Raw genomic sequence first — 21,999 nt, 5'->3', positions numbered from 1 at the left:
TGCCCTGCTCCTGCGCCGTTCTTCTCAGGAGCTCTGCTCTCCCCCAGCCTCACACTTTTTCCGCTCTGTTCTCTCTTCCTATTGCAGCCTCCCAGGGCGTCAGTGGTGCCCTGGCCACGGAGGCCTTTGATCCCTGGGTCCTGCAGAGGCTGGGTGAGGTCAGAGGGGGCGAGGCCGGGGACCAGGCATGGAATGAAGTGAAGGACAGACGCCCCGCCGATGAAGAGAAGCTGGGGCAACCTGAGTTTACTTTGCTGCTTCCCAGAAGCATAGAGAATTGAGAGCGGAGCAGAAGGGAGCAAGAGAAACGACTTTTCTTTTTGGAAAACTCAGCTTCTGAAGAAGTGTTACAACAAAAAGGAAGGAACCTGCTTGTCCTAAGCCAGGCCTGAGCTGAGCCCTACCTCCCTCTCTCAGCCCCACGCAGTTGACAGATGGCTCCAGGGTCCAGGAGGTTCCCAAACAGGCTTTCACATACAGCCTTCCCTTACGTGTGTGCTCTGCTCTGTCGTGTCCACCTCTGTGACCCCACGAACTGTAGCCCTCCAGGCTCCTCTGTCCTTGGGATTTCCCAGGCAAAAATACTGGAGTGGGTTGCCATTTCCTCCTCCAGGGGATCTTCTCGACCCAGGGATCCGACCGCATCTCCTGCGTTGCAGGCGGATCCTCAACCGCTGGCTGAGCCATCAGGAAGGCCCATTTACGTATAGACAGAGGAGAAAAAGAAACCGGCTGAGCTGCAGGTGAAACTGGGGATGTGGATACGACAGCACGGTGAGCTTCCCAGCTGGAAGGTTCTGGAATGAGCTTCTGGGGGGGCAGGCGGGGGAGTGTGGGTTGGGAGAGGGGGTGGGGATGTCAGAATATTTCCTTCTGACCATTGTGCAGGCAAGTTAAAAAGCTGAAAACATTGACCACCGAACAGAGTGTTCATCTTTCCTTTTAATCAGCTGACTCTAGAAACCTTCTCAGCTGTTTCTTTATAATTAGTCAAGTATCTAATTAATAAGTGAACTAGTGGAAAGGCTGAATGACTTCCTAAAACTCTCCCTCAGTTGTAGTCGCTGGGGTTAGTTCTATGTTCACCCTTTCATCTTGTTAAAAAAAAAAGCTATGAGCCAGCTTAGAGCAGGCAGGGACTCAGGGGGCCCCGTGCTCCCTGCCCCAGGCCGGACACAGGCCCAGTGTTTGCGCTTAAGAGGCAGGCAGCGAGACTGTGAGTCACCTGGTCCCCTGCCCACCCAGCGCTGGCACCAGGAGACTCCCACACTAACAGAGAGATGGAGAGAGGAAATAAACAACGTCTGCTCTCACCTTAAAATGCCCTGATTCAAAGCCTCCTCAAGCTTGGAATTTAGGTTTTGAAATTAATACTGTTTTCAGATGAGAAATCTGAATTCAACCATAAACCAAACAAAATGCAAACTTAAACATTAAACTCTCTAAAGGCTCATCCGTTGCCTGTGGAAATGCAAAATGGTCCAGCCACTCTGGAAAACAGATTGTCCATTGCTTAATAAAAAACAAAGCAGACACTTACAGAAATCATACTCACTCTGGCATTTACCCAGAAAAGTGAAAATTACATCCACCCAAAAGCCTATGTGTGAATGCTCATAGCAGCTTTATCAGAATAGCTAAACATTGCGAAAGACCTAAATGTTTCTCACTACGTCAGTGATTAAACAAACTGCGGTAAATCCACACTGTGGAATATCACACAGCAATGAAAAGGGACCCACAACAGAAATGCACACGATTGGAGGGACCTCAAAGGCATTGTGGGGCTCCCCAGGTGGCACAGTGGTGAAGAATCCACCTACTGATGTAGCAGATGCAGGGGACCCGGATTCGATCCCTGGGTCAGGAAAATACCCTGGAGGAGGAGATGGCAACCCGCTCCAGTATTCTTGCCTGGAAAGTCCCATGGGCAGAGGAACCTGGTGGGCTACAGTCCATGGGGCGACAAAGAGCTGGACACAACTGGGCAACTGAAGCATTCATGCAGACATTATGGTGAGTGGAGGAAGCTAATCGTTAAAGACCATGTACTGTATGATTCTATTCATTTCTGTGACTTTCTTGAGATAAGAAAATTACAAAGATGGAATTAGTGGTTTCTAAGGGTGAGGAAGGGTGGTGAGAGAGGATAAGGTAGGGTGACCATAATATGGAAGCGAGGGTTGCCCTGTTGGTCCAGTGGTTAAGACTCCATGCTTCCACTTCAGGGGACACAGGTTCAGTCCCTGGGCAGGGAACTAAGATCCTGCATGCCACCCAGCGTGGCCAACAAAATTTAATTTAATTTTCTGTGTCTTGACGGTAGTGGTTACATGAATCTACACATGTGAGAAAACGGCATGGAATATAGACATAGCCTACGAACATTAGTTACCTGGTCGACTTGTATTAAATAGTAGAGAGTTATTATGAAAGCTGTGACTGCTGTGTGGGAGACCTCTCTGAAATGTCTTTGCATCTGCCTATTAATCTATAATCATGATGGAAGTTTTAAAATGTGCATTTTAGTGTGGAAGACTCTAAAATAAAGTTATGTAGGCGAAGATCTGTAAGAGCAGTCTTCGGGGAGCAGAGCTAGCGGGAAGCATGCCAACCCCCAGCGTCCACACTATCCTGCTCTGTCATCATCGCTGATATAGAAGAGCCAGAGATCCTTGGCCACAGAGGTGGTGTGAGGACTCAAGGACCCTTGTTGAACTCTGCACGCCTGGAGTTTTTGGCCCCTCACTCCATGGGAAGACCCTCGCTGTCTTGGGGTACAGTGGCTGGATGGAAGTACGCCTGCAGTCACCACAAGTGTACACCCTGGCCACCCCATTATGGACCACCTGTGAATCCAGGTCACGAATTTGGCCTTCTCTGCCCCTTTTTGCTGTCCTGAGCTCCCAGCTTTAGAATCCACTCTCTGGAAAAATCTGCTCTCTGCCTTCGAAAAGCACATGGCTGTCTGTGATGCCTTAGGTCCCCAGACTGAGAATCTGGGGTCCCAAGGCCTGGGGCTCAGTGGCCAGCTCTGTGCTTAGAAGCGGCCAGCGTACTCAGGGGGCCCAGGACAAAGGAACTTCTGCTAGGCTGACCCTGCTCTCTCCTCTCTAGCCCAGCACATCTGCTCATGGAGATCACAATCAACCACCGAGGACTTCCCTGACCGTCCAGTGGTTAAGATTCCAAGCTTCCACTACAGGGGGGCTCAGGTTCGATCCCTGGTTGGGAAACTAAGATACTGCGAGCTGCTTGGCGTGACCAAAACAAAACAAAACAGAATCAGTCACCAGCTGGAATTCTCCCCTCCTCTCCTGTTTACCTCTCCATCCATGCCCCAGATATGATGCATGCTTGGTCTTATATTCCATGCTGCTGCTGCTGCTGCTAAGGCGCTTCAGTCGTGTCCGACTCTGTGCGGCCCCATAGACGGCAGCCCACGAGGCTCCCCCGTCCGTGGGATTCTCTAGGCAAGAACACTGGAGTGGGTTGCCATTTCCTTCCCCAAAGCATGAAAGTGAAAAGTGAAAGTGAAGTCGCTCAGTCGTGTCCGACTCTTAGCGACCCCATGGACTGCAGCCCACCAGGCTCCTCCGCCCATGGGATTCTCCAGGCAAGAGTGCCGGAGTGGGGTGCCATCGCCTTTTCCGAAATTCCATGCTAGGAGCACTCATTTAAGGAGCAAGCAGATGTAGAAGAGCATGTACAGAATAAATCCATTAAATACACACATATGCGTGTAAATGGGCTTCCCTGGTAGCTCAGCTGGTGAAGAATCTGCCTGCAATGCAGGAGACCCTGGTTCGGGAAGATCCCCTGGAGGAGGGTACCCACTCCAGTATTCTTGGACTTCCCTGGTGGCTCAGATGGTAAAGTATCCACCGGCAATGCGGGAAACATGGGTTCATTCCCTGGGTCGGGAAGATCCCCTGGAGGAGGGCATAGCAACCCACTCCAGTATTCTTGCCTGGAGAATTCCATGGACAGAAGAGTCTCATGGGCTGCAGTCCATGGGCTCACAAAGAGTCAGACATGACTGAGCACGCATGCATACATGCATATATATGGATTATATTTCTTTCTGTAATCTTCTAAGCATTCAATAATGCATAAGGATTCCTTGAGAATTAAAACTAAATTTGTGATGAGGAAACATCAGACAAGGCTGAATGGAGCGACCTGGTACACAATAACTGATCAGTATTCTTCAGAATACTCAAGACGAAGATGGTGGGAACTGGCCCAGATTAAAGTAGAGGAGGGACTTCCCTGGTGGTCCGCTGGTTAAGACTTCACCCTCCAATGCAGGGGGTGCAGGTGCGATCCCAGGGAGACTGATTCCACATGACTCGTGGCCAAAGAGCCAAGGCATAAAACAGAAGCAATATTGTAACAAATTCAATAAAGACTTTAAAAATGCTCCACACCAAAAAAAAAAAAAAAAATCTTAAAAAAAAAGTATTGAAATGGTCATGTACACACGGCTATGTTTAAAAAACGATAACCACAAGGACCCATTGTGTAGCACACGCAACTCTGCTGAGTGTTATATGGCAGCCTGGGTGGCAAGGGGGCTTGGGGGAGAATGGATCCATGTGCGTGTAGGTCTGGGTCTCTTATAGCTTGTATATGGCTATACCCCAGTACAAAATAAAAAGTTTTTTTTTTTTAATGAAATGTAATCAGAAAATCAAGTTAAAATTAAATCTACTTAATAAAAATAAAAGAGTAGATGAAGGAATTACGGCCACCAAATGCCACTCGGAATTCTGAGCTGGATCCTGGACCAGGAAGAAGACATCTGTGGGGAGTTCAGAACAACTGATCTGAACAACTGATAGTCTAATATTGATGCTAATCCCCTGATTTTGACAGTTGGACTGTGTAAGATGAGGCCCTGAAGGGAAGCTAAGTAGGGAGTACCTGGGAGCACTCGTACTATTATTGCCAGCATTGCTATAAATCTAAAATTATTAAAAAAAAATAAATGAATGAAATGCAATCAGTGACAGTACCCCACCCCCTAAGATACCTTAAGCCCTAGAGCCCAGCACTTTTCTCTCCCCAGAAATTCCATCTTCAGGGGCCCAGTATGGGGGCCTGACCAGATGGCCCTGCATTCCTTACTCTGGAAATCCCATCCCTCCAGCCTTCTGCCAGCTGGCCTCTCCTGGAGTCCAGGCCCTTCCCCCTCCTGCCTCCCAACCTGGAGATTCAGCCTGTCCTTTGAGGTCTAACTGCAAAATTTCCTCCCAGGGGATAGGCCAGGACTCCTCCTTGACTTAACAAGGTTGGACGGCCTCTTCTTACTTGTACCCGGCCCAGCACAGTGGCCACCCGCCAAGCATCGACTGACTATATCGTGGAAGCACTCATGGGCCTTCCTAGGCAGATGGGGAACCTGCAGGGTAGTGGTCCTGTCACCAGTGGCTGGTGTGACTGACACGGAACACGTGCTCCAAAGAAGTCGGGGAGCCCACCCGCACCATGGCCATTCTTGTGGTTGTTCCAAGGTGAGGGGCGCACCCAGTCCAGAGAACTCTCGGGAGCACAAAGATGCATTAGTCCGGTAGGACGCCCTCCCTTGTACACCCAGGCCTGGCAGAAACCTATTCTTGGCTGGGGTTTCAGCTGGAGCCACCCAAACGCCGGACCCACCCCACCTGGCTTCCCTTTCTTATTGCCACCAATGGGCATCCTTTAGCCAGTGTATGTCAAAAGGTGCTCAGTCAGGCTGGCCTTCCGGGCAGACGACAGGATGAGAGGACCTTCCTGCCCAGCTGGAGGCTGGAACCACTCTTTGTCTTTTTCTCCCTGCCTAAGACCAGTGCTGCCAATTCAGAGCAGCACCACAGAGGTATGGAGAGAGTAACACGGCAACATACATTGAAACATACATTACCGTATGTAAAATAGATAGCCAATGGGAACTCAAATCAGTAGCAACCTGCGGGGTAGGATGCGGAGGCAGGTGGGAAGATGTTCAGGTGAGGGGGGACGTGTAAACCTGTGACTGATTCATGATGATGTTTGGTAGAAACCGACCCAATATTGTAAAGCAATTATTCTTAAATTTAAAGAAAGAAAGAAAATACCTCCCACAAGCTAGACGTTTCAGAAGGTGTTCAAAGACTGAAATAAACTCTGCCCTAAATCGCTCACCAGGCCTGTGTCCCCGTCAGTGAAAAGGACGTGGTGACAACCGGCTCAGAGTGGACTCAGGTTCTGATGAACATGCTGCACTCGGCAGGCGTGGGGCCAGGTCAGCCATAGAGACCCGGAAAGGAAGGCAGTGAGAGGTCCAGAGAGCACCCAGGGTGTCTCACTGCTTTATGGCCCATGTTGTCATGAGCAACCTCCCCTGGGGAGTCCACGCAAGCCAAAGTTCAGTATCAATTAGGAAAATACTGGAAGGGTTACTCTCAGCAGGAAAGACAGAGTGCTCCTCCCTGTTTTGAACTTTTAGAAAGTACAGAAAGCAAGTAGTTGGAGAAAAGAAACCACAAAATAGAAGTCCATTCCTAACATCTTGAGGATCCAGGATGCTTTAGCGATTCCTCCAGGCCTCCGATCACCAGGTGGCCTGCCCACTACCCGAGCTGGTTTCGTTTTGGGAGGAGGAGACCCACTCACTCTGCAGAAGCCCAGAGGCGCTCTGGGAGGGACTAGGGGACCCCAGGCCCTGAGGTCCACAGGAGACCAGAGGCCACGGCAGCTCTGGACCCGGTGCTCCTTCCCCAGGGGCCTGCTTCCAGCTCCAGGCCAGCCCCTCCTTGCTCCCTCCCACTCCTCACCCGGCCACACTTTGTGCAGGTAGCCCCCGTGGCCACACTTACCAGCTCGGGCAAGAAGAAGGCGTAGGGGATGGTGAGAAACAGCGAGACCCCGGAGGGCACGTCGGGGGGGGCATGGCTGGTGGCGGGCGGGTCCCGGGAGGCCATGCTTTCACCCTCTGCCTGGCGCCCTGGCTTGGCAGCCCGTGCCCGCAGCCCTTCAAATATCACCTCCTGCCCGACACACCCATCAGACGTCGCCTGGAAGGGAAAAAAAAAAAAAAAAAAGTTCCAGCCAAGCAGGTCCTTCCACTCGCTGTGGCCAAGAGAATCCTCACTGAAATGCGATTTGTGCATCAGACGGGCCTTCCACCAGCTGCGGCAGAGTCGCTCAGGAAGGCGAGCAGGAGCCTCTTCCTAGACTTTTTCCTCCAAGGAAGTTCTGAATCCCAGGCATGCTATTCCAGGGGAGGCCAGCCGCAGTAGCTGCTTCCACCTGGTGCCCAGGACAGGCTGAGCTGCCTGCTGTGACAAGGACCGTTTACTGAGGACCTACTGTGCGCGGTGCTCAGCCGCTCAGTCATGTCCAACTCTGCAACCCCATGGAGTCTAGCCTGCCAGGCCCTTCTGTCCATGGAACTTCCCAGGCAAGTATACTGGAGTGGGTTACCATGCCCTCCTCCAGGAGATATTCCCAACCCAGGGATCGAACCAGGTCTCCTGCACTGTAGGCAGACTCTTTATTGTCTGAGCCACCAGGGAAGCCCTGAGGACCTCCCAGGAACCACGAAAACTTCAGACACCTCTGGGACTCCCTACAGCCCGACTCGTGGCTGCTTTGCTTCTTTTCCAAGCAAGGAGGCCCAGACTCTGCCCTGTCAGGTCAAGGTCACAGCTTGCTCTGCTTGTCCCTGCTCATCCTTGAGAACCCCACGCCGGTCCAACGCCTGCCCAGCCCCGGCAATGTGGTGCTTCCTTCTCTGTCTGGACTCTTTGGCACCGTCCGTCTCTCCTAGTTTTCTCACCCAGCAGATGGAGGCCTCCGTCTCTGGGATGAATCCACCCCAGTGGGCACCAGAGCCCTCCTCCCCTCCCTGCCCTGGACCCCCCACCAAGCCGGTGCCCGGGAGCCAGGCTTGGAACCAGGCCAGTTCCTTCCTGTCTCCTGCCTGCCTGCCTGCCTCCAGGGCTGTGACCCAGCGGCCAAGAGGCTCCTTCCCCACTAAAGACAGGGCCTGGAGATGTGGGCCCTTCGCCTGTCTGCCTTCCACTCGGCCACCCTGGAGAGTGGCCTAGCGCCCCAGAGTCCGATGGGGACACTCAGGGTTGGGGTGGGAGGCTCCTTCCCACTGGAGTGGAGGGCATGTGAGAGGGCCACCCTGCGTGCTGGAGTCAGGAGGCGTCCACCACGAAAGGCTAGTTCCTGAGCAAGGACAGTGCCTCCTGGGGCCTGCCTCCCCCCACCTCCCCTGGTGGGGGAGAGCTGGGAAAGAGCCAGGGGACAGGGGAGATGGACGAGCGAGCCTACAGCAAAGGCACTGCAAAGACAGGCAAAGTGTTCGTGGAGCAAACGTCGAATCAGTCTGGCTGTGCCCTCCTCCAGGCCTGCGGGGATCTGGCAGGGGAGTGAGGCCCTGATCCCACCGGCCTTCCAGCCCCAGCTCGTCTGCAGGATGGATGCATCACGCAGGTGCTGCCTAGGATTCCCACCTCTTGCCACTTCTCCCGACTGCTGTAACTCACCGTGGCCACTGTCTTCGGCTATAGGATACCTTGTACTTGGCCACTGACAGCGCAGCATTCATGGGAACAGCTCAGGGAAGGCAAGAAGGATAAGAATCTTTCTCCGGCTCATTTCTCATCTGCAAAGTGAAGCTAATACCTGAGGTTGGAGCTCCTGAGAGGTTGACAGAGCCTGAGCCACTTCTACCTTCAGAGACAATTTGTATGTTAAGAAGTGAAGATGTGCCAAAGCAAAGTTGTAAAAAAAAAAAAAAAGGCATATTTAAAATATTCTATAGTGCTTTCCTGGTGGCTCAGTGGTAAAGAATCTGCCTGCCAATGCGGGAGACGCAGGTTAGATCCTGGGGTTGGGAAGATTCCCTGGAGAAGGAAATGGCAACCCACTCCAGTATTCTGGCCTGGAGAATCCCCATGGACAGAGGAACCTGGCAGGCTACAGTCCATGTGGTTTCAAAGAGTTGAACACGACTTAATGACTAAATCACCACCCACAAACATTTTATATTTAGCCAAGTCATGTTTTATTATACGCAACAAAGTATGGCATACTCACTGGGATTATATGTATTACAGATGCATATGTTGAAAATCACATCAGATAATGTTATGATTTTTGCTTTCAACCATCATACATATTTTAAGAGAAAAAAATTATTGTGTTTACCTAGATATTTACCCGGAGAAGGCAATGGCACCCCACTCCAGTACTCTTGCCTGGAAAATCCCATGGGTGGAGGAGCCTGGTAGGCTGCAGTCCATGGGGTGGCGAAGAGTCGGACACGACTGAGCGACTTCACTTTCACTTTTCACTTTCATGCCTTGGAGAAGGAAATGGCAACCCACTCCAGTGTTCTTGCCTGGAGAATCCCAGGGACAGGGGAGCCTGGTGGGCTGCCGTCTATGGGGTCGCACAGAGTCGGACATGCCTGAAGCGACTTAGAAGCAGCAGCAGCAGATGTTTACCATTTCTGCTGCTATTCCTTCATTCCAGATGTTCCAAGCCCTTCTGCCCAAAGAAGTTTCTTTATTAATAGCATTTCTTTCAGAGCAAGTCTGTTGACAATAAATTCCCTTAGTCTTCCTTCATCTGAAAATGCCTTTATTCCATCTTTGTTCCTAAACAGTATTATTGTAGAATATGGAATTCTGGGGTGCCAGATTTAGGTTTTCTTTCGGCACTTAAAGAATGTTGTACCACCTTCTGACTTCTGGTTTCTGATGCAAAATTCTCAGTAATTCAAACTGTTGTTCCCTATATTGAAAGCATTGTTTTCCTTTGGTTGCTTTCAAGACTGTTTTTCCTTTGTCTCTCATTTCATGCTTTGATTTTGTTATGGCTGGGCATGGCTTTCTCTGAGTTTATCTTGTTTTGGTGTTCACTAATCTTCTTTAATCCATAACTCTAAGTCTTTTACCAAATTTTAAGAGTTTTCAGCTATTATTTCTTCAAAAAAAATTATTTTTCTGCACCACACTCTTCCTGTTCTTCTACCGAGACTCCGGTGATGAGAATATTAGACCTTTTGGAATTGTCCCACAGATACTTAAAGATCTGTTTATTTTTTTCAATCTATTTCCTTTCTTTTGTTCAACTGGACAATTTGTATTGATCTATCTATACTGATTTATATTGATCTATTGAACTATTAGTTTACTGAATTTTTTTAATCATCTCTATTCTATTGTTGAGTCCGTCCAAACTGATTTTTTCACTTTGGTTTTATTTTTTATTTCTAAAACTTCAGTTTGGTTCTTTTTGTATCAAATGTTTCTCCAATGAGACTGTCCATCCATCTATTCATTTTGAGGGGTTTTGCTCTGACTTCTTGGCGCACGATTCTCAGTAGCTACTTCAGCGTCTCAACTCGACTGTGTCATCTCAGAGCTGCTGTCTCTTACTTTTCGTTGCTCCCTTTGAAAGATATTGAGATTTTCCTAGGTCTTCAAATATCAAGTCACTGTGGATTGTATCCTGGAAAATTCGAGTACTATGTTATGGGATTACGGGTCTTCTTTAAATCCTATAGGAAATGTTGGGACCTCCCTGGTGGTCCAGTGCTTAAGAATCCACCTGCCAATGCAGGGGACATGGGTTTGGTCCCTGGAATGGGAAGATCCCACATGCCACAGGGTGGCTAAGTTCATGCGCCACAACTGCTGAGCCCGCGTTCCCCAACGAGAAAAGACGCCACAATGAGCAGCTCTCACACTGCAACTAGAGAGCAGCTCCCACTCGCCTCAACTAGAAAAAGCCCGTGCGCATCGATGAAGACCCAGTGCGGCCAAAAGGTAATTAATTTTAAATATATTGTTTGTTTGTTTTAGCAGCAATGGGCCAGATTAGATGCAGGCTGCAAGTTCCTGCCTACCTTCTCTGGTATGAAATCTGAGCAATGTCAGTTTATCTTTTAAAGTTGTGCAGTGCATTTCAGATCTGTTTGCTGTGTGTGCTAGTCTTGGACCTGGGATCAGTCTGGGACTGTGCTGCTCAGTTATAAAGTCCTCTGGTGCGTTGTTTAGGGGCAGCTATGCTTCCCTGGTTGCTCAGCTGGTAAAGAATTTGCCTGCAATGCAGGCCAAAAAGCAATAAGATATATTTATACAGAGAGAAACCGAGAGTGGGAGAAAGAGGGATTTGCCATCATGCTATTAAGACCATGGTCCCTTTGGTCAGAGAGAAGGGCTCTCCTCCTCAAAGTTTAGACACCTGTCTGGCTGTCACTAGATTGCCTATGGTTGAGGGCAGGAGAAAATGGGGGAAAAATACAAATAGACAGAGGTTTTTCTGTACTCTGACCAGTGGTGGTGGTGGTGGTAGTTTAGTGGCTAAGTCATGTCTGACTCTCTGTGACCCCACGGCTTCTCTGCCCATGGGATTTCCCAGGCAAGAATACTGGAGTGGGTTTCCATTTCCTTCTCCAGGGGATCTTCCTGACACAGGGATAGAACCTGGCTCTCTTGCATCGCAAGCAGATTCTTCACCGAAGAGCCACCAGGGAAGCCCCTGTCTGACCAGCACAGGCTCTCTTTCCCAGTCCTCAGCCCAGAACTGGAGCACTTTTTTGAAGATGTATTTTCTCTGTATCCCACGCACATTCTGGACTTCATATTGCTCTGAGCCCAGGCCTGGAGATACTAGAGGGGGAAAAAAAGGGATACTACCCACCACTAGTTTGGTAGTATTTGGAGTTCTTTTTTCCCTCCCAAATCTTCCCACTTCTACTTATTTTCAGAGTCCTCAGAAGGCTGTTCCATGCAGTGTGTCCAGGAATTCTGTTGCATTCAGTGGGAAGAAAACGCTGCAATACTCATCTTTATTTGACCAGAACCCAAACTCCACTAACCTGTTTTGATTCTCTGCATAGCACTTACTCAAAACTTTTGCAAAATTTATGTTTCTATTTATTTGGCTGCATTGTTGCAGCAGGGAGAATCTAGTTCCCTGATCAAGGATAGAACCCAAGCCGCCTGCATTGGGACCTCGGAGTCTTAGCCCCCGAACAACCAGGGAAGTCCCACTCCCTCGTATTTTTGTTTATTGATTCATTTGCCTATTGCTTATCTCCCAACCTGCCCCTTCCTAAGATGCTAGCTTCAGAGAAGTCATGACTTTATTCATATTGAATATTTCTGGGCACAAAGCAAGCACTCAATAAAGGCTTTCAAATGACTGACCCTACCGTCTTGGTCAGAAAGACTTTGAAGACTACTGCTTCTCTCTCTTTTTTGGTCTCTTCTTCCTTAAACTGTCTCCTTGTGAGTAAGTTACCTTATACATTTTTCAGAAAAGATTTATTGGTTGCCCAACAGATAAGGGGCAGGTCAGGAGAAAGCCAGAGATGCCTGGGGAAAGAACAGACACTGCACCCATTCCTCCTACTACAAATGTTAGAATAATCCATGCCAATTGGTTTTGACAACCAAGGAGACTTATTACCTTGGGTAGGTGAGAAGTTGAGGAAGTGTTGGCTTCAGGTGAGGCTTGATCCAGCGGCTAAACGCTACAGAGGACCTAGGTCTTCTCCGTTTGTCGACCCTGCCTGTTGCTGTCATACCGCTGGCTTTCTTCTTGACCTCACTCGGTGCACCTCCCATGAGCACAGCTCTAGGCTCTGGATTTCTGGAAGTGAAATTGCTGCAGGGACACTCATGTCCCGCAGGCTCTGGCCTGTTCACTCAGACACAGTTGCATTGCAATGACTCTCTCAACCAGTCAAGGTCACTTCAACCTTCCAATGAGGGAGTTAGAATACACATGCCCAAAGGGTCAGGCTTGTGAGGCGGCTGTGGTTACTGCTGTCTGGGGCCATCTGGTTCCCAGTGCCCTTTTGGTCTGGGCAGGCACAGAATTCTTCAAGGTCAGAGGGCAGCTGGCAGGAAGAGGACAGACTCATGGGACAATTTTGGGGTCATCCAGAGAGCCCTGTCCGGTGAAGAGCTCAGAAAGCCTTGAGTCCTTTTTGTTATCGCCCCAAGTGGCCTCTACAAAAGGACAAAGGTCTGCAAAGTTAATCTTCATTGGCAAAGTCAGGCGCAAATGAGATTAAGGTTCAGTCTGTCTCCAGAGCATGAGAAATGGACTGCACGTTAGCCGTGTTTCCAAAGTCCCGAGTTCAAACTGTCTCCCCCCCATGATTTCTGATCCCCACCTCGCACACTGTCTGCACCCTGACACACTCTCATTCAGTGTCGGCCACTGAGGCGTAAAATCCTACACTTCCGTTTTCCTACCCGACACAGCACAGCCCGTCACTCACGGTTCATTTATCACTTCTCCCACTCCTTCCTGTCCAAATCTGAATGATTACTCAATTACTGCCTTCAAATGTCAGAATTTCAGAGGATGAGATGTCTGGATGGTATCACCAACTCAACAGACATGAGTCTGAGCAAACTCAGGGAGCGAGTGAAGGATGGGGAAGCCTGATGCGCTGCTGCAGTCCATGGGGTGGCAGAGTCAGGTACGACTTAGTGACTAAACAGCAATAATCAGAGAATTTCAGCCAGCAGGTCTGGCTCCTGTTATTAAATCCATGTATTCCTGAATTTCAGACAGCGAATGGTGGGAGTTCAGAGAGCGAGGGTTTCATTCAAACTGAGCAGACGGTGGTCCCCAACATGGGATGGTGGTGTTTGGAGAGCGAGGCTGCAGCTTAGAAGGATCACCTATGCTGACCCTTACTTAGCGCCTGTCGCAGGGCTCTTAACACCCCAGCTACAGGACTGCTGGGATTTTAATGTGTCAGCGACAACAGAAAGACACAGCGGGAGGCTCTCTGGCAGCCTGTGCCCTTCTTCACTTCTCACGCACGATCACTTCCACATTGTGCATAGTCAAGTCAGGACAGGGATCCCAATGGGGGCTGCTCCCACCACGTCATCAGAGCCAAATGCTGGGCCTGGAGGGTAGTGTGTGCTGAGTCATTTCAGTCGTGTCCGACTCTGCAACACATGCACTGCAGACCCCCAGGCTCCTCTGTCCATGGGATTCTCCAGGCAAGAATACTGGAGTGGGTTGCTAGTCTCTTCTCTAGGGGATCTTCCAGACCCATGGATTGAACCCAGGTCTCCTGCATTGCAGGCAGCTAGTAGCCGCTCAGTAAACACGGAGTGAATGAATGAATGTACAAATGAACAAACGGCCGATTGTAAACCTCAGACACAAGGTGTCTTGAGTCAGTAGGCTTCTACCTCTGATTCTCGGCTTTGAAGAAACAGAACACAAAGCAGCTAGGTGACAGCCAGTTCTAGTCACCTCCACACCCCGAATAAACCTCCCGACTTGGAGTGCTTCATGCCAGAGGAAGTGAGCGAGTCCACGGTGAAGGATGTCCTGTAGCACTGTGAACTGACAAAGCCCTGGGCTGGCAGCTGACAACCTCCAGCGCCCACCCGGTTCCCTTGGGGTTACCCAGATGCTGACTGCCTTGGCGAGTCAAACCTGCTCCGTTTGTATGTGGTGTCACGTGTTTCAGCCAGCCCCTGGTGAGTTGTCCTGGCCTCAATCTTAGACCATAAAACCCACTGGGACTGAGGTGGTACCTGCTCTGAGGTGCCCCGCCCATCACCGTGCAGCCCAGACGAGGGAACTGAAGTGTTTCCCACCACCTCCAGCAGACCCGCTGGACGTGACGCTCCATCTGTCATCTGAGGCTGGAGGTGGGGGCGGTGGGTCGCATCGTTTACAGTTTAAACCCTGCTCCCCCACAGCGGTTCTGATCCGGGGACTCGGCTCACAGGACACCCTGCTCTGGGTGTCCCTCCACCGTTCCCCCACCTGGGTTCACAGTTGAGTCGCTGTGTTGCCGAATCACACTCCTGGTCACAACCCCCCGCCCCAGGGCTCGTTTCCAGGATGTTTTTGGCTCCTTGACAACCTCTTCCTGTTTTGGAAGCTAAAAAGTGGCACTGGAAAGCCAGAGCGGTTTCATTGTTTTGTTCTCTTTTTTTAAGAATCCTCAGCCTCTCGCTGGCACAGCCGCCCTCGCCCCTGCGGAACCGGCACCTCCGCGCAGGCTGACCGCCCCTGAGTCTCGCTTCTGGCCCAAGCCTTCCTGAAACTGTTTGCTCTCCTCTGTTTTTCTTATGTGTCAGAAACACTAAAGTTGGCTACATTCATCAGTCATGACACATTTCAAATGAACACAGAAGACGGCTTGTGAAAACACCCTCTAAAGAAAGCTCCCTCTCTCTACGCTGGGCATTCATTGAAAGGAATTCACCGGCCATCATTTCTTTCATAAAACGCCCCACCTTGACTGGATGCTAAGAATAACCTAAATGATTAGAAAGATGAAAATGTGGCCATTAGGAATGAAAGATTCTATAGAAAAATGACCTTCACGATGGGGAGTGATGGGATTTCATGTTCTTGCATATAATACAACAGGGGCCTAAGCTGAGACTACCGACAGGATGGGAAAACTCTGTACACCGCCTCCATTTGCAAAGGTGGGAGCCCCTTCTTGTCAGAGGAGCTGGGGAGGGTCATAGTCTCAGAGCGGGGCAGGCATAGCCTAGGAACTGGAGAGGCAGCTCGTTATGTTAGACAGCTGAGTGGTGCCTGGACACGCTGCTTCCCACACACCACCGAGGGTGGGGTTGGGGGGTGGAGACATAGTGAAATCTCTTTTCCAAGGCCACATTCTCATGACATCTGTGCCCCTTTCACACGTGAACATCTGAGATGAAGGCCCAGATTGTTTCTCTTAAGGGTTTAGCAGAAGGAAATCACTGCAGATGGTGACTGCAGCCATGAAATTAAAAGACCCTTGCTCCAGGCAGAAAAGCTTTGACCAATCTAGACAGCATATTAAAAAGCAGAGACATTACTTTCCCGACAAAGGTCCGTCTAGTTGAAGCTACTCATGTATGGATGTGAGAGTTGGACCATAAAGAAAGTTGAATTGATGCTTTTGAACTGTGGTGTTGGAGAAGACTCTTGAGAGTCCCTTGGACTGCAAGGAGATCAAACAAGTCAATTGTAAAGGAAATCAACCGTGAATATTCATTGGAAGGATTGATGCTGAAGCTCCAGTACTTTGGCCACCTGATCGGAAGAACTGACTCATTGGAAAAGACCCTGATGCTGGTGAAAGGTTGTTGTTGAATCACGACACCAGGATTCTTGGCCCCGAAGGAGAAGAATTCAATCCGGGGCCAGAGACGAGGCTTGATCACTCAGAGCTTTTGTGTAATAAAGTTTTATTAAAGTATAGAGGAGATAGAGAAAGCTTCTGACATAGGCATCAGAAGGGGGCAGAAACAGTACCCCCCTGCTAGTCTTCAGCTGGATGTTATATAGTCACTAGGTTATCTCTAGGTTTGAGAATAGTCACTAGCAGTCTGTCAATGAAAGAAAGGAATGTCTTAAAACTCAGAATGGCACCAGCCCCTCACCCATAAGATGCATTTTGGGATAATCTTGGCACCAAATGGTTCATCCTGGGCTATAAAATGACTAGCTTGAATCTTGAAGGAGGGCAGATCACCATACAAATAGTTTCATTCACATAGATTAGAGGAACAATATCTGAGTATAACATACTGGTTTGTCAAGTAGGTTCTGAGCCAAAAGGCAGAACCAGCTTGAAGACAAAGTTTGGGGTAAATGCATAGTACATTTGGAGAAGGCAATGGCACCCCACTCCAGTACTCTTGCCTGGAAAATCCCATGGGCAGAGGACCCTGGTAGGCTGCAGACCGTGGGGTCGCTAAGAGTCAGACACGACTGAGCGACTTCCCTTTCACTTTTCACTTTCATGCATTGGAGAAGGGAATGGCAACCCACTCCAGTGTTCTTGCCTGGAGAATCCTAGGGACGGGGGAGCCTGGTGGGCTGCTGTCTACGGGGTCGCACAGAGTCGGACACGACTGAAGCGACTTAGCAGCAGCAGCAGCAGCAGCATAGTACATTAGCATAGCTTAAGATAAACATTTCCATAAGAAAAAGGCATTGGTTATCTCTAGGTTTGAGAATAGTTAACTTCAGGTGAAACCAGGTGTCATTATGGCAACACAGAATTTTAAGAGAAACCTCCTTTTAAATTTGTATAGAAAAGGAAAAAATATCGCTAGTTTGTTTCCTCCTGCCGCTTAAGCGAGATAAAAATGTCTGACACTTGCAGGCTATTTCCTCCGTTTGGAGACCCCTGGCCTTCCTGCCTGTTACCCTCTCACTGGGAAAGACTGAAGGCAGAAGAAGGGGATGACAGAGGATAAGACGGTTGGATGGTATCACCGACTCAATGGACTTGGGTTTAGGTAGACTCCAGCAGTTGGTGATGGACAGGGAGGCCTGGGATGCTGCAGTCCATGGGGTCACAAAGAGTCGGACATGACTGAGCGACAGCTGAAGTGAGATGCAGCCCGGGAGTTCTGTAATACAATGGAGCTCTAAAAGTAACCCCCTCCTAGGACACTGCCCCTGGTGGTTCAGTGGTTAAGACCGATGCAGGCGACCTGAGTTTGATCCCTGGCCAGGGAACTAAGGTCTCACAGGCTGCGTGGTGCAGCCAAATAAAATAAAATAAGTAAATGCTTCAAGGCAGTACGTTTCAAGACAAGTTCCTCAGTCAGCACTCTGATAATTTAGATTAAACTCTAATTTGATTGTATTTTTCTTCCAACAGACTTCTCATGTTATATTTCATGTACAATTTTTAAATGTCTCCACTGAGGAGAGGAACGTCTTCGGTTGTAGAAAGTTATACTTGACATCTCTATGCAGTGTATTAGCTGTGCCACTTACTATCTCTGACCTTAGGCAAATTACCAAATCTGCTTGGCCTGTCTCTTCAGCAGCAGTATTGATAACACTGGAAGCCCAGTACTGGCCTCCTCTAGCACTTGTGAGCAGTAACCTCATAAAAGAGGACGCCCACAGAAGGCGTCCAACAAATGCCAGCTGTACTGTTATCATTAACATGAAAGCCTTAGGACGATTCACCAGCAGTCACAGGATTATCTGAAAGGCAACAAAATCTTTGTTCTTCGACACAGAGGTAAGTCAACACACTGTCCAAAGCCTGAAAGTGTTTTTGTTTGTTTGTTCTTTAATGAGCACTAATTATACGGACTTGAAAAAGGAAACCTGGATTTTGTTTTTATATCTAATTAGAATAAACCTGGGCTTCTCAGGTGGCTCAGGGGTGAAGAATCCGCCTGCCAATGCAGGAGATTCGGGTTTGATCCCTGGGTGGGGAAGACCCCCTGGAGGAGGAAATGGCAACCCACTCCAGTATTCTTGCCTGAAAAATCTCATGAACAGAGGTGCCTGGTGGGTTACAGACCAGAGGGTTGGAAAAGAGTCGGACATGCCTGAGCCACTGAGCAGAAGAAAGCAGGTTCAAATGTTAGACTCAAGTGAGTGATCAATGACACAGCTTTTTCAAACAGATTATCCTGATTTCCTCTTCATTTCACAACATACATTTTATTAGCAAAAATCACACGTGCGTGCGTGCTCAGTCACTTCTACTGTGTCCAACTCTTTGCAACTCCATGGACTGTAGCCTTCCAGGCTCCTCTGTCCATGGGATTTTTCAAGCAAGAATACTGGAGTGAGTTGCCATGCCCTCCTCCGGGGGATCGTCCCAATTCAGGGGTCAAACCCACATTTCCTGCATTGCAGGCAGATTCTTTATCACTGAGCCACCAGGGAATCCCCATTCTGGATTCTAGACACTTATCAGATACATTATTTGTAAACATCTTCTCCTATTCTGTGGATTATATTTTCGCTTTCTTGAATAATCATAAATTTGACTTTTGATAAAATCTTGCTTTCATACAGATGTATAGATGGAGTCAACTTAGATGTTAGTTGGTGTAACATATAGAAGGCTTCCCTGCTGGCTCAGGGGTAAAGAACCCGCCCGCCAATGCAGGAGATGCAGGTTCAATCCCTGGGTCAGGACGATCCCCTGGAGTAGGAAATGGCAACCCACTCCAGTATTCTTGCCTGGGAAATCTCATGGACAGAGGAGCCTGGTAGGTTACAGTCTTTCAGTTCAGTTCAGTTCAGTTCAGTCACTCAGTCGTGTCCAACTCTTTGCGACCCCATGAATCGCAGCACACCAGGCCTCCCTGTCCATCACCAACTCCCAGAGTTCACTCAAACTCATGTGCATCAAGTTGGTGATGCCATCCAGCCATCACATCCTCTGTCGTCCCCTTCTCCTCCTGCCCCCAATCCCTCCCAGCATCAGGGGCCTTTTCCAATGAGTCAACTCTTCACATGAGGTGGCCAAAGTACTGGAGTTTCAGTCCGTGGGGTCACAAAAAGTCAGACATGACTTAGTGAGTAAATCACAACAAATTACATATAGAATGGATAGACAACAGGTCCTACAATATAGCACAAGGAACTATATCCAATATCCTATGATAAACTGTAAGGGGAAAGAATATTAAAAGAGAATGTATATACGTATGTGTAACTGAGTCACTTTGCTCTACAGAAGAAATTAACACAACATTGAAATCAATTGTACTTCCATTAAAGAAAAGAAACAGACACAGAGAACAAACGTGTTACCAGCGGGGAGAGGAAAACAGGGGTAGGAAAGATAGGGGTAGGAGATTAAGAGATAAAGCTATTAAGTATAAAATAAACAGTGCAAGGATATATTGTGCAACACAGGGAATATAGCCAGTATCTTATAAAGCTTTAAAGAGAACATAATTTTTAAAAATTGTTCATCACTATGTTGTATACCTGAAACTTTCATATTTCACATCAACCATGTTGGTGTTGTTCTGCCACTAAGTTGTGCTTGACACTTTACAACCCCACGGATGGCAGCATGCCAGGCTTCCCTGTCCTTCACTGTCTCACAGAGTTTGCTCAGACTCATGTCCATTCAGTCAGTGATGCTGCCTAACCATCTCATCCTCAATATACTATACTCAACTATACTCAATTTTAAAAGAAAAGTAGCAGTTGTTTTTTGAAAAAAAAAAAAAAAAATTCTCTTTAAACTTAAACAATATTACTTATAAAAACTTGTTTTACTGTACTGACACATATTCAAATTATCAGATAAATGTTTCCTATAGAATGTGGCCTGTACAGAAAAGGGACAGGGCCGTTAGTTCCGGTTTGGCCACGTGATGCAGGGCATCGTGGAGGGCCTATCAGGTTCAGCGGGGAGCTGAGGGTCAAAGGCCACTGCTGTCAGGCTAGGTTCTTTCTTCTTTCACCCAAGAAGTCATAGGTCTGCTCGGAAATGTCGAAAGCTTCATGGACCCCCTCTGGCGACAGCAGAACCTGGAGGGCGCCCTCCTTTTCCTGGTTTTGCTTGAGGAAGTCAGCGATGCCCTTCCACCGGGCAGCCTCAGTCTCCTCCTCTGCCCATCTAGACGGGGGCAGGAGCGCAGAGTGCAGCAGGGGGAGCACGCAGTCGTGGTAAACCAGCAGGAACGCCGCCTTCAGGAGCTCCCTGTCTCCCTGGGAAAACACCCGCAACAGCAGTCACTGCGAGCGGACCCAGGCCGTTACTTCTCAAGCGTTACATTCCAGGGCTTCTGCAAACTAGAAGCCGTCGAGGGAGGGGGTGGGATGGAGGTGCCAGGGATGCCTGGCAGGCAACGGGCTCTGAACCAGCTGTTCAGTCAGGACGTGGACACAGCAGGAGTCACCTCAGGGACACACGAGAGGTTCTCTCTGAGGGTCTGAGAGGGACTCCTTGAAGCCAGGGCGCCCACCGAGCTCCACTGAGGATCTCGCACATTCCATCAAGGAGACTGGGGCACTGGAGTCTAATTCTGGGGACAAGGGTGCGGTTCCAGGTAAGACACAGTGCAAAGCCAGCTGGAGCACTGAATTAGCTGAGGGTATTACAGGAGAAGGGCAGCAAGGGCCCTGCCTGAAATCCAGAAAAGGAGCCCAAGGAGTAAAGGGTGTGTCGTCAACCCCACCTCCCCTGGAACAGGAGCCAGGTGGCATCCCAAGGGCAGGCAGCCCAGCTCCACAGCTCAGGTGGGCACTGCAGGGACGCAGGTGGTTTGCACTGAGATACGACCCCTCCAGGGGAGCTGGAGAGGCCGCTTCTGCAGGCCCGAGGCCCAGCACCTGTCCACTACCGACCAAGAGCAGCATTAAAGCTGCCAATCTGGGTGGAATGGAAGCTCAAATGAGGATACAATATATACACCTTTTTTTCCTTTCAATTTTTAGTGTCTTTCTTTGTTCTCCCATGTTCCTTGAGGAAAAAGTCCAAAAACCATGGACCGTGGGCCCCCTGCAGCCCACCTCCATCTCTTTTTATAAACAGTCTCGTAGAACCAGCCCTACTCGGGTGTTCCATACTGCCTGTAGCTGCCTTGCATTACAAAGGCAGAGCTGGGTATTTGAGACAGAGAGCATGTGGCCCGCAAAGCCAAAAATATTTACTCTCTGGCCCTTTACCAAAAAGGGTTGTCAGTCTTGGACTGGAGTAGTCAAGCCGCTGCACACTGATCGCTGCAAGTCAGTCTGGCAACGACACGCGCTGGGCCACGGACGCACAGTCACGCGCGCTCCCAGTGTGAGGTGCAGCTTATGCCGATTTTCCTTACTTCTCCGCACCTGATGTGGACTTTGAGAGCTAGGGATCTTTTCTCTTTTAATGAGAGTAATTTGATAGGCAGCTGGAACATTTTGGCTTAGGAACTTCCCCTCAATTCAATAAAACTCAGTGGTCTGACTCTCTCGGTAAATGTCACATTGCACTTGAAAATACGTGGGTTATTTTCAAAGATTTTTGGTATTGATTTCTAATATAATTCCACAGTTAGAAACATAAGAGAACAGAGTCTGTATGATTTCAATACCTTTAGACCATCACATTTTTGTACTTGCTTTATGTCTCTGGGTATGTTCCAGTGTCTCCTATAGTCTATGGGAAGCTGAATAGAATTTGTAGCCTACTGTTGGGGGAAAATTGTATACCTCTTAATTACGCTGAATCGGTTCATGGTGTTTTTCAGGTCTATTATA

General features: G+C 49.0%; 2 protein-coding genes across 2 annotated transcripts in view; both read right to left on the bottom strand.

Moving 5' to 3' along the window:
• MALL (mal, T cell differentiation protein like) overlaps positions 1-7,040 on the bottom strand; it is a 32,788-nt gene extending 25,748 nt beyond the window's left edge. Inside the window, exon 1 of the mRNA XM_052649085.1 lies at positions 6,840-7,040. Coding sequence (XP_052505045.1) covers positions 6,840-6,944 — 105 coding nt within the window. The 5' untranslated portion in view covers positions 6,945-7,040. The remainder of the gene's footprint in view (positions 1-6,839) is intronic.
• A 13,156-nt stretch (positions 7,041-20,196) lies between these two features.
• Positions 20,197-21,999, bottom strand: part of NPHP1 (nephrocystin 1) — a 65,686-nt gene continuing 63,883 nt past the window's right edge. The window contains exon 20 of the mRNA XM_052648878.1: positions 20,197-20,469. Within this exon, the coding sequence (XP_052504838.1) occupies positions 20,197-20,469 (273 nt within the window). The remainder of the gene's footprint in view (positions 20,470-21,999) is intronic.

The sequence above is a fragment of the Budorcas taxicolor genome, chromosome 11 (genome assembly GCF_023091745.1).
Source record: "Budorcas taxicolor isolate Tak-1 chromosome 11, Takin1.1, whole genome shotgun sequence".
In the NCBI taxonomy this organism is placed as follows: Eukaryota; Metazoa; Chordata; class Mammalia; order Artiodactyla; family Bovidae; genus Budorcas; species Budorcas taxicolor.
Note: the sequence above shows the minus strand (reverse complement) of the source record. Positions and strands in the feature narration are given on the sequence as shown.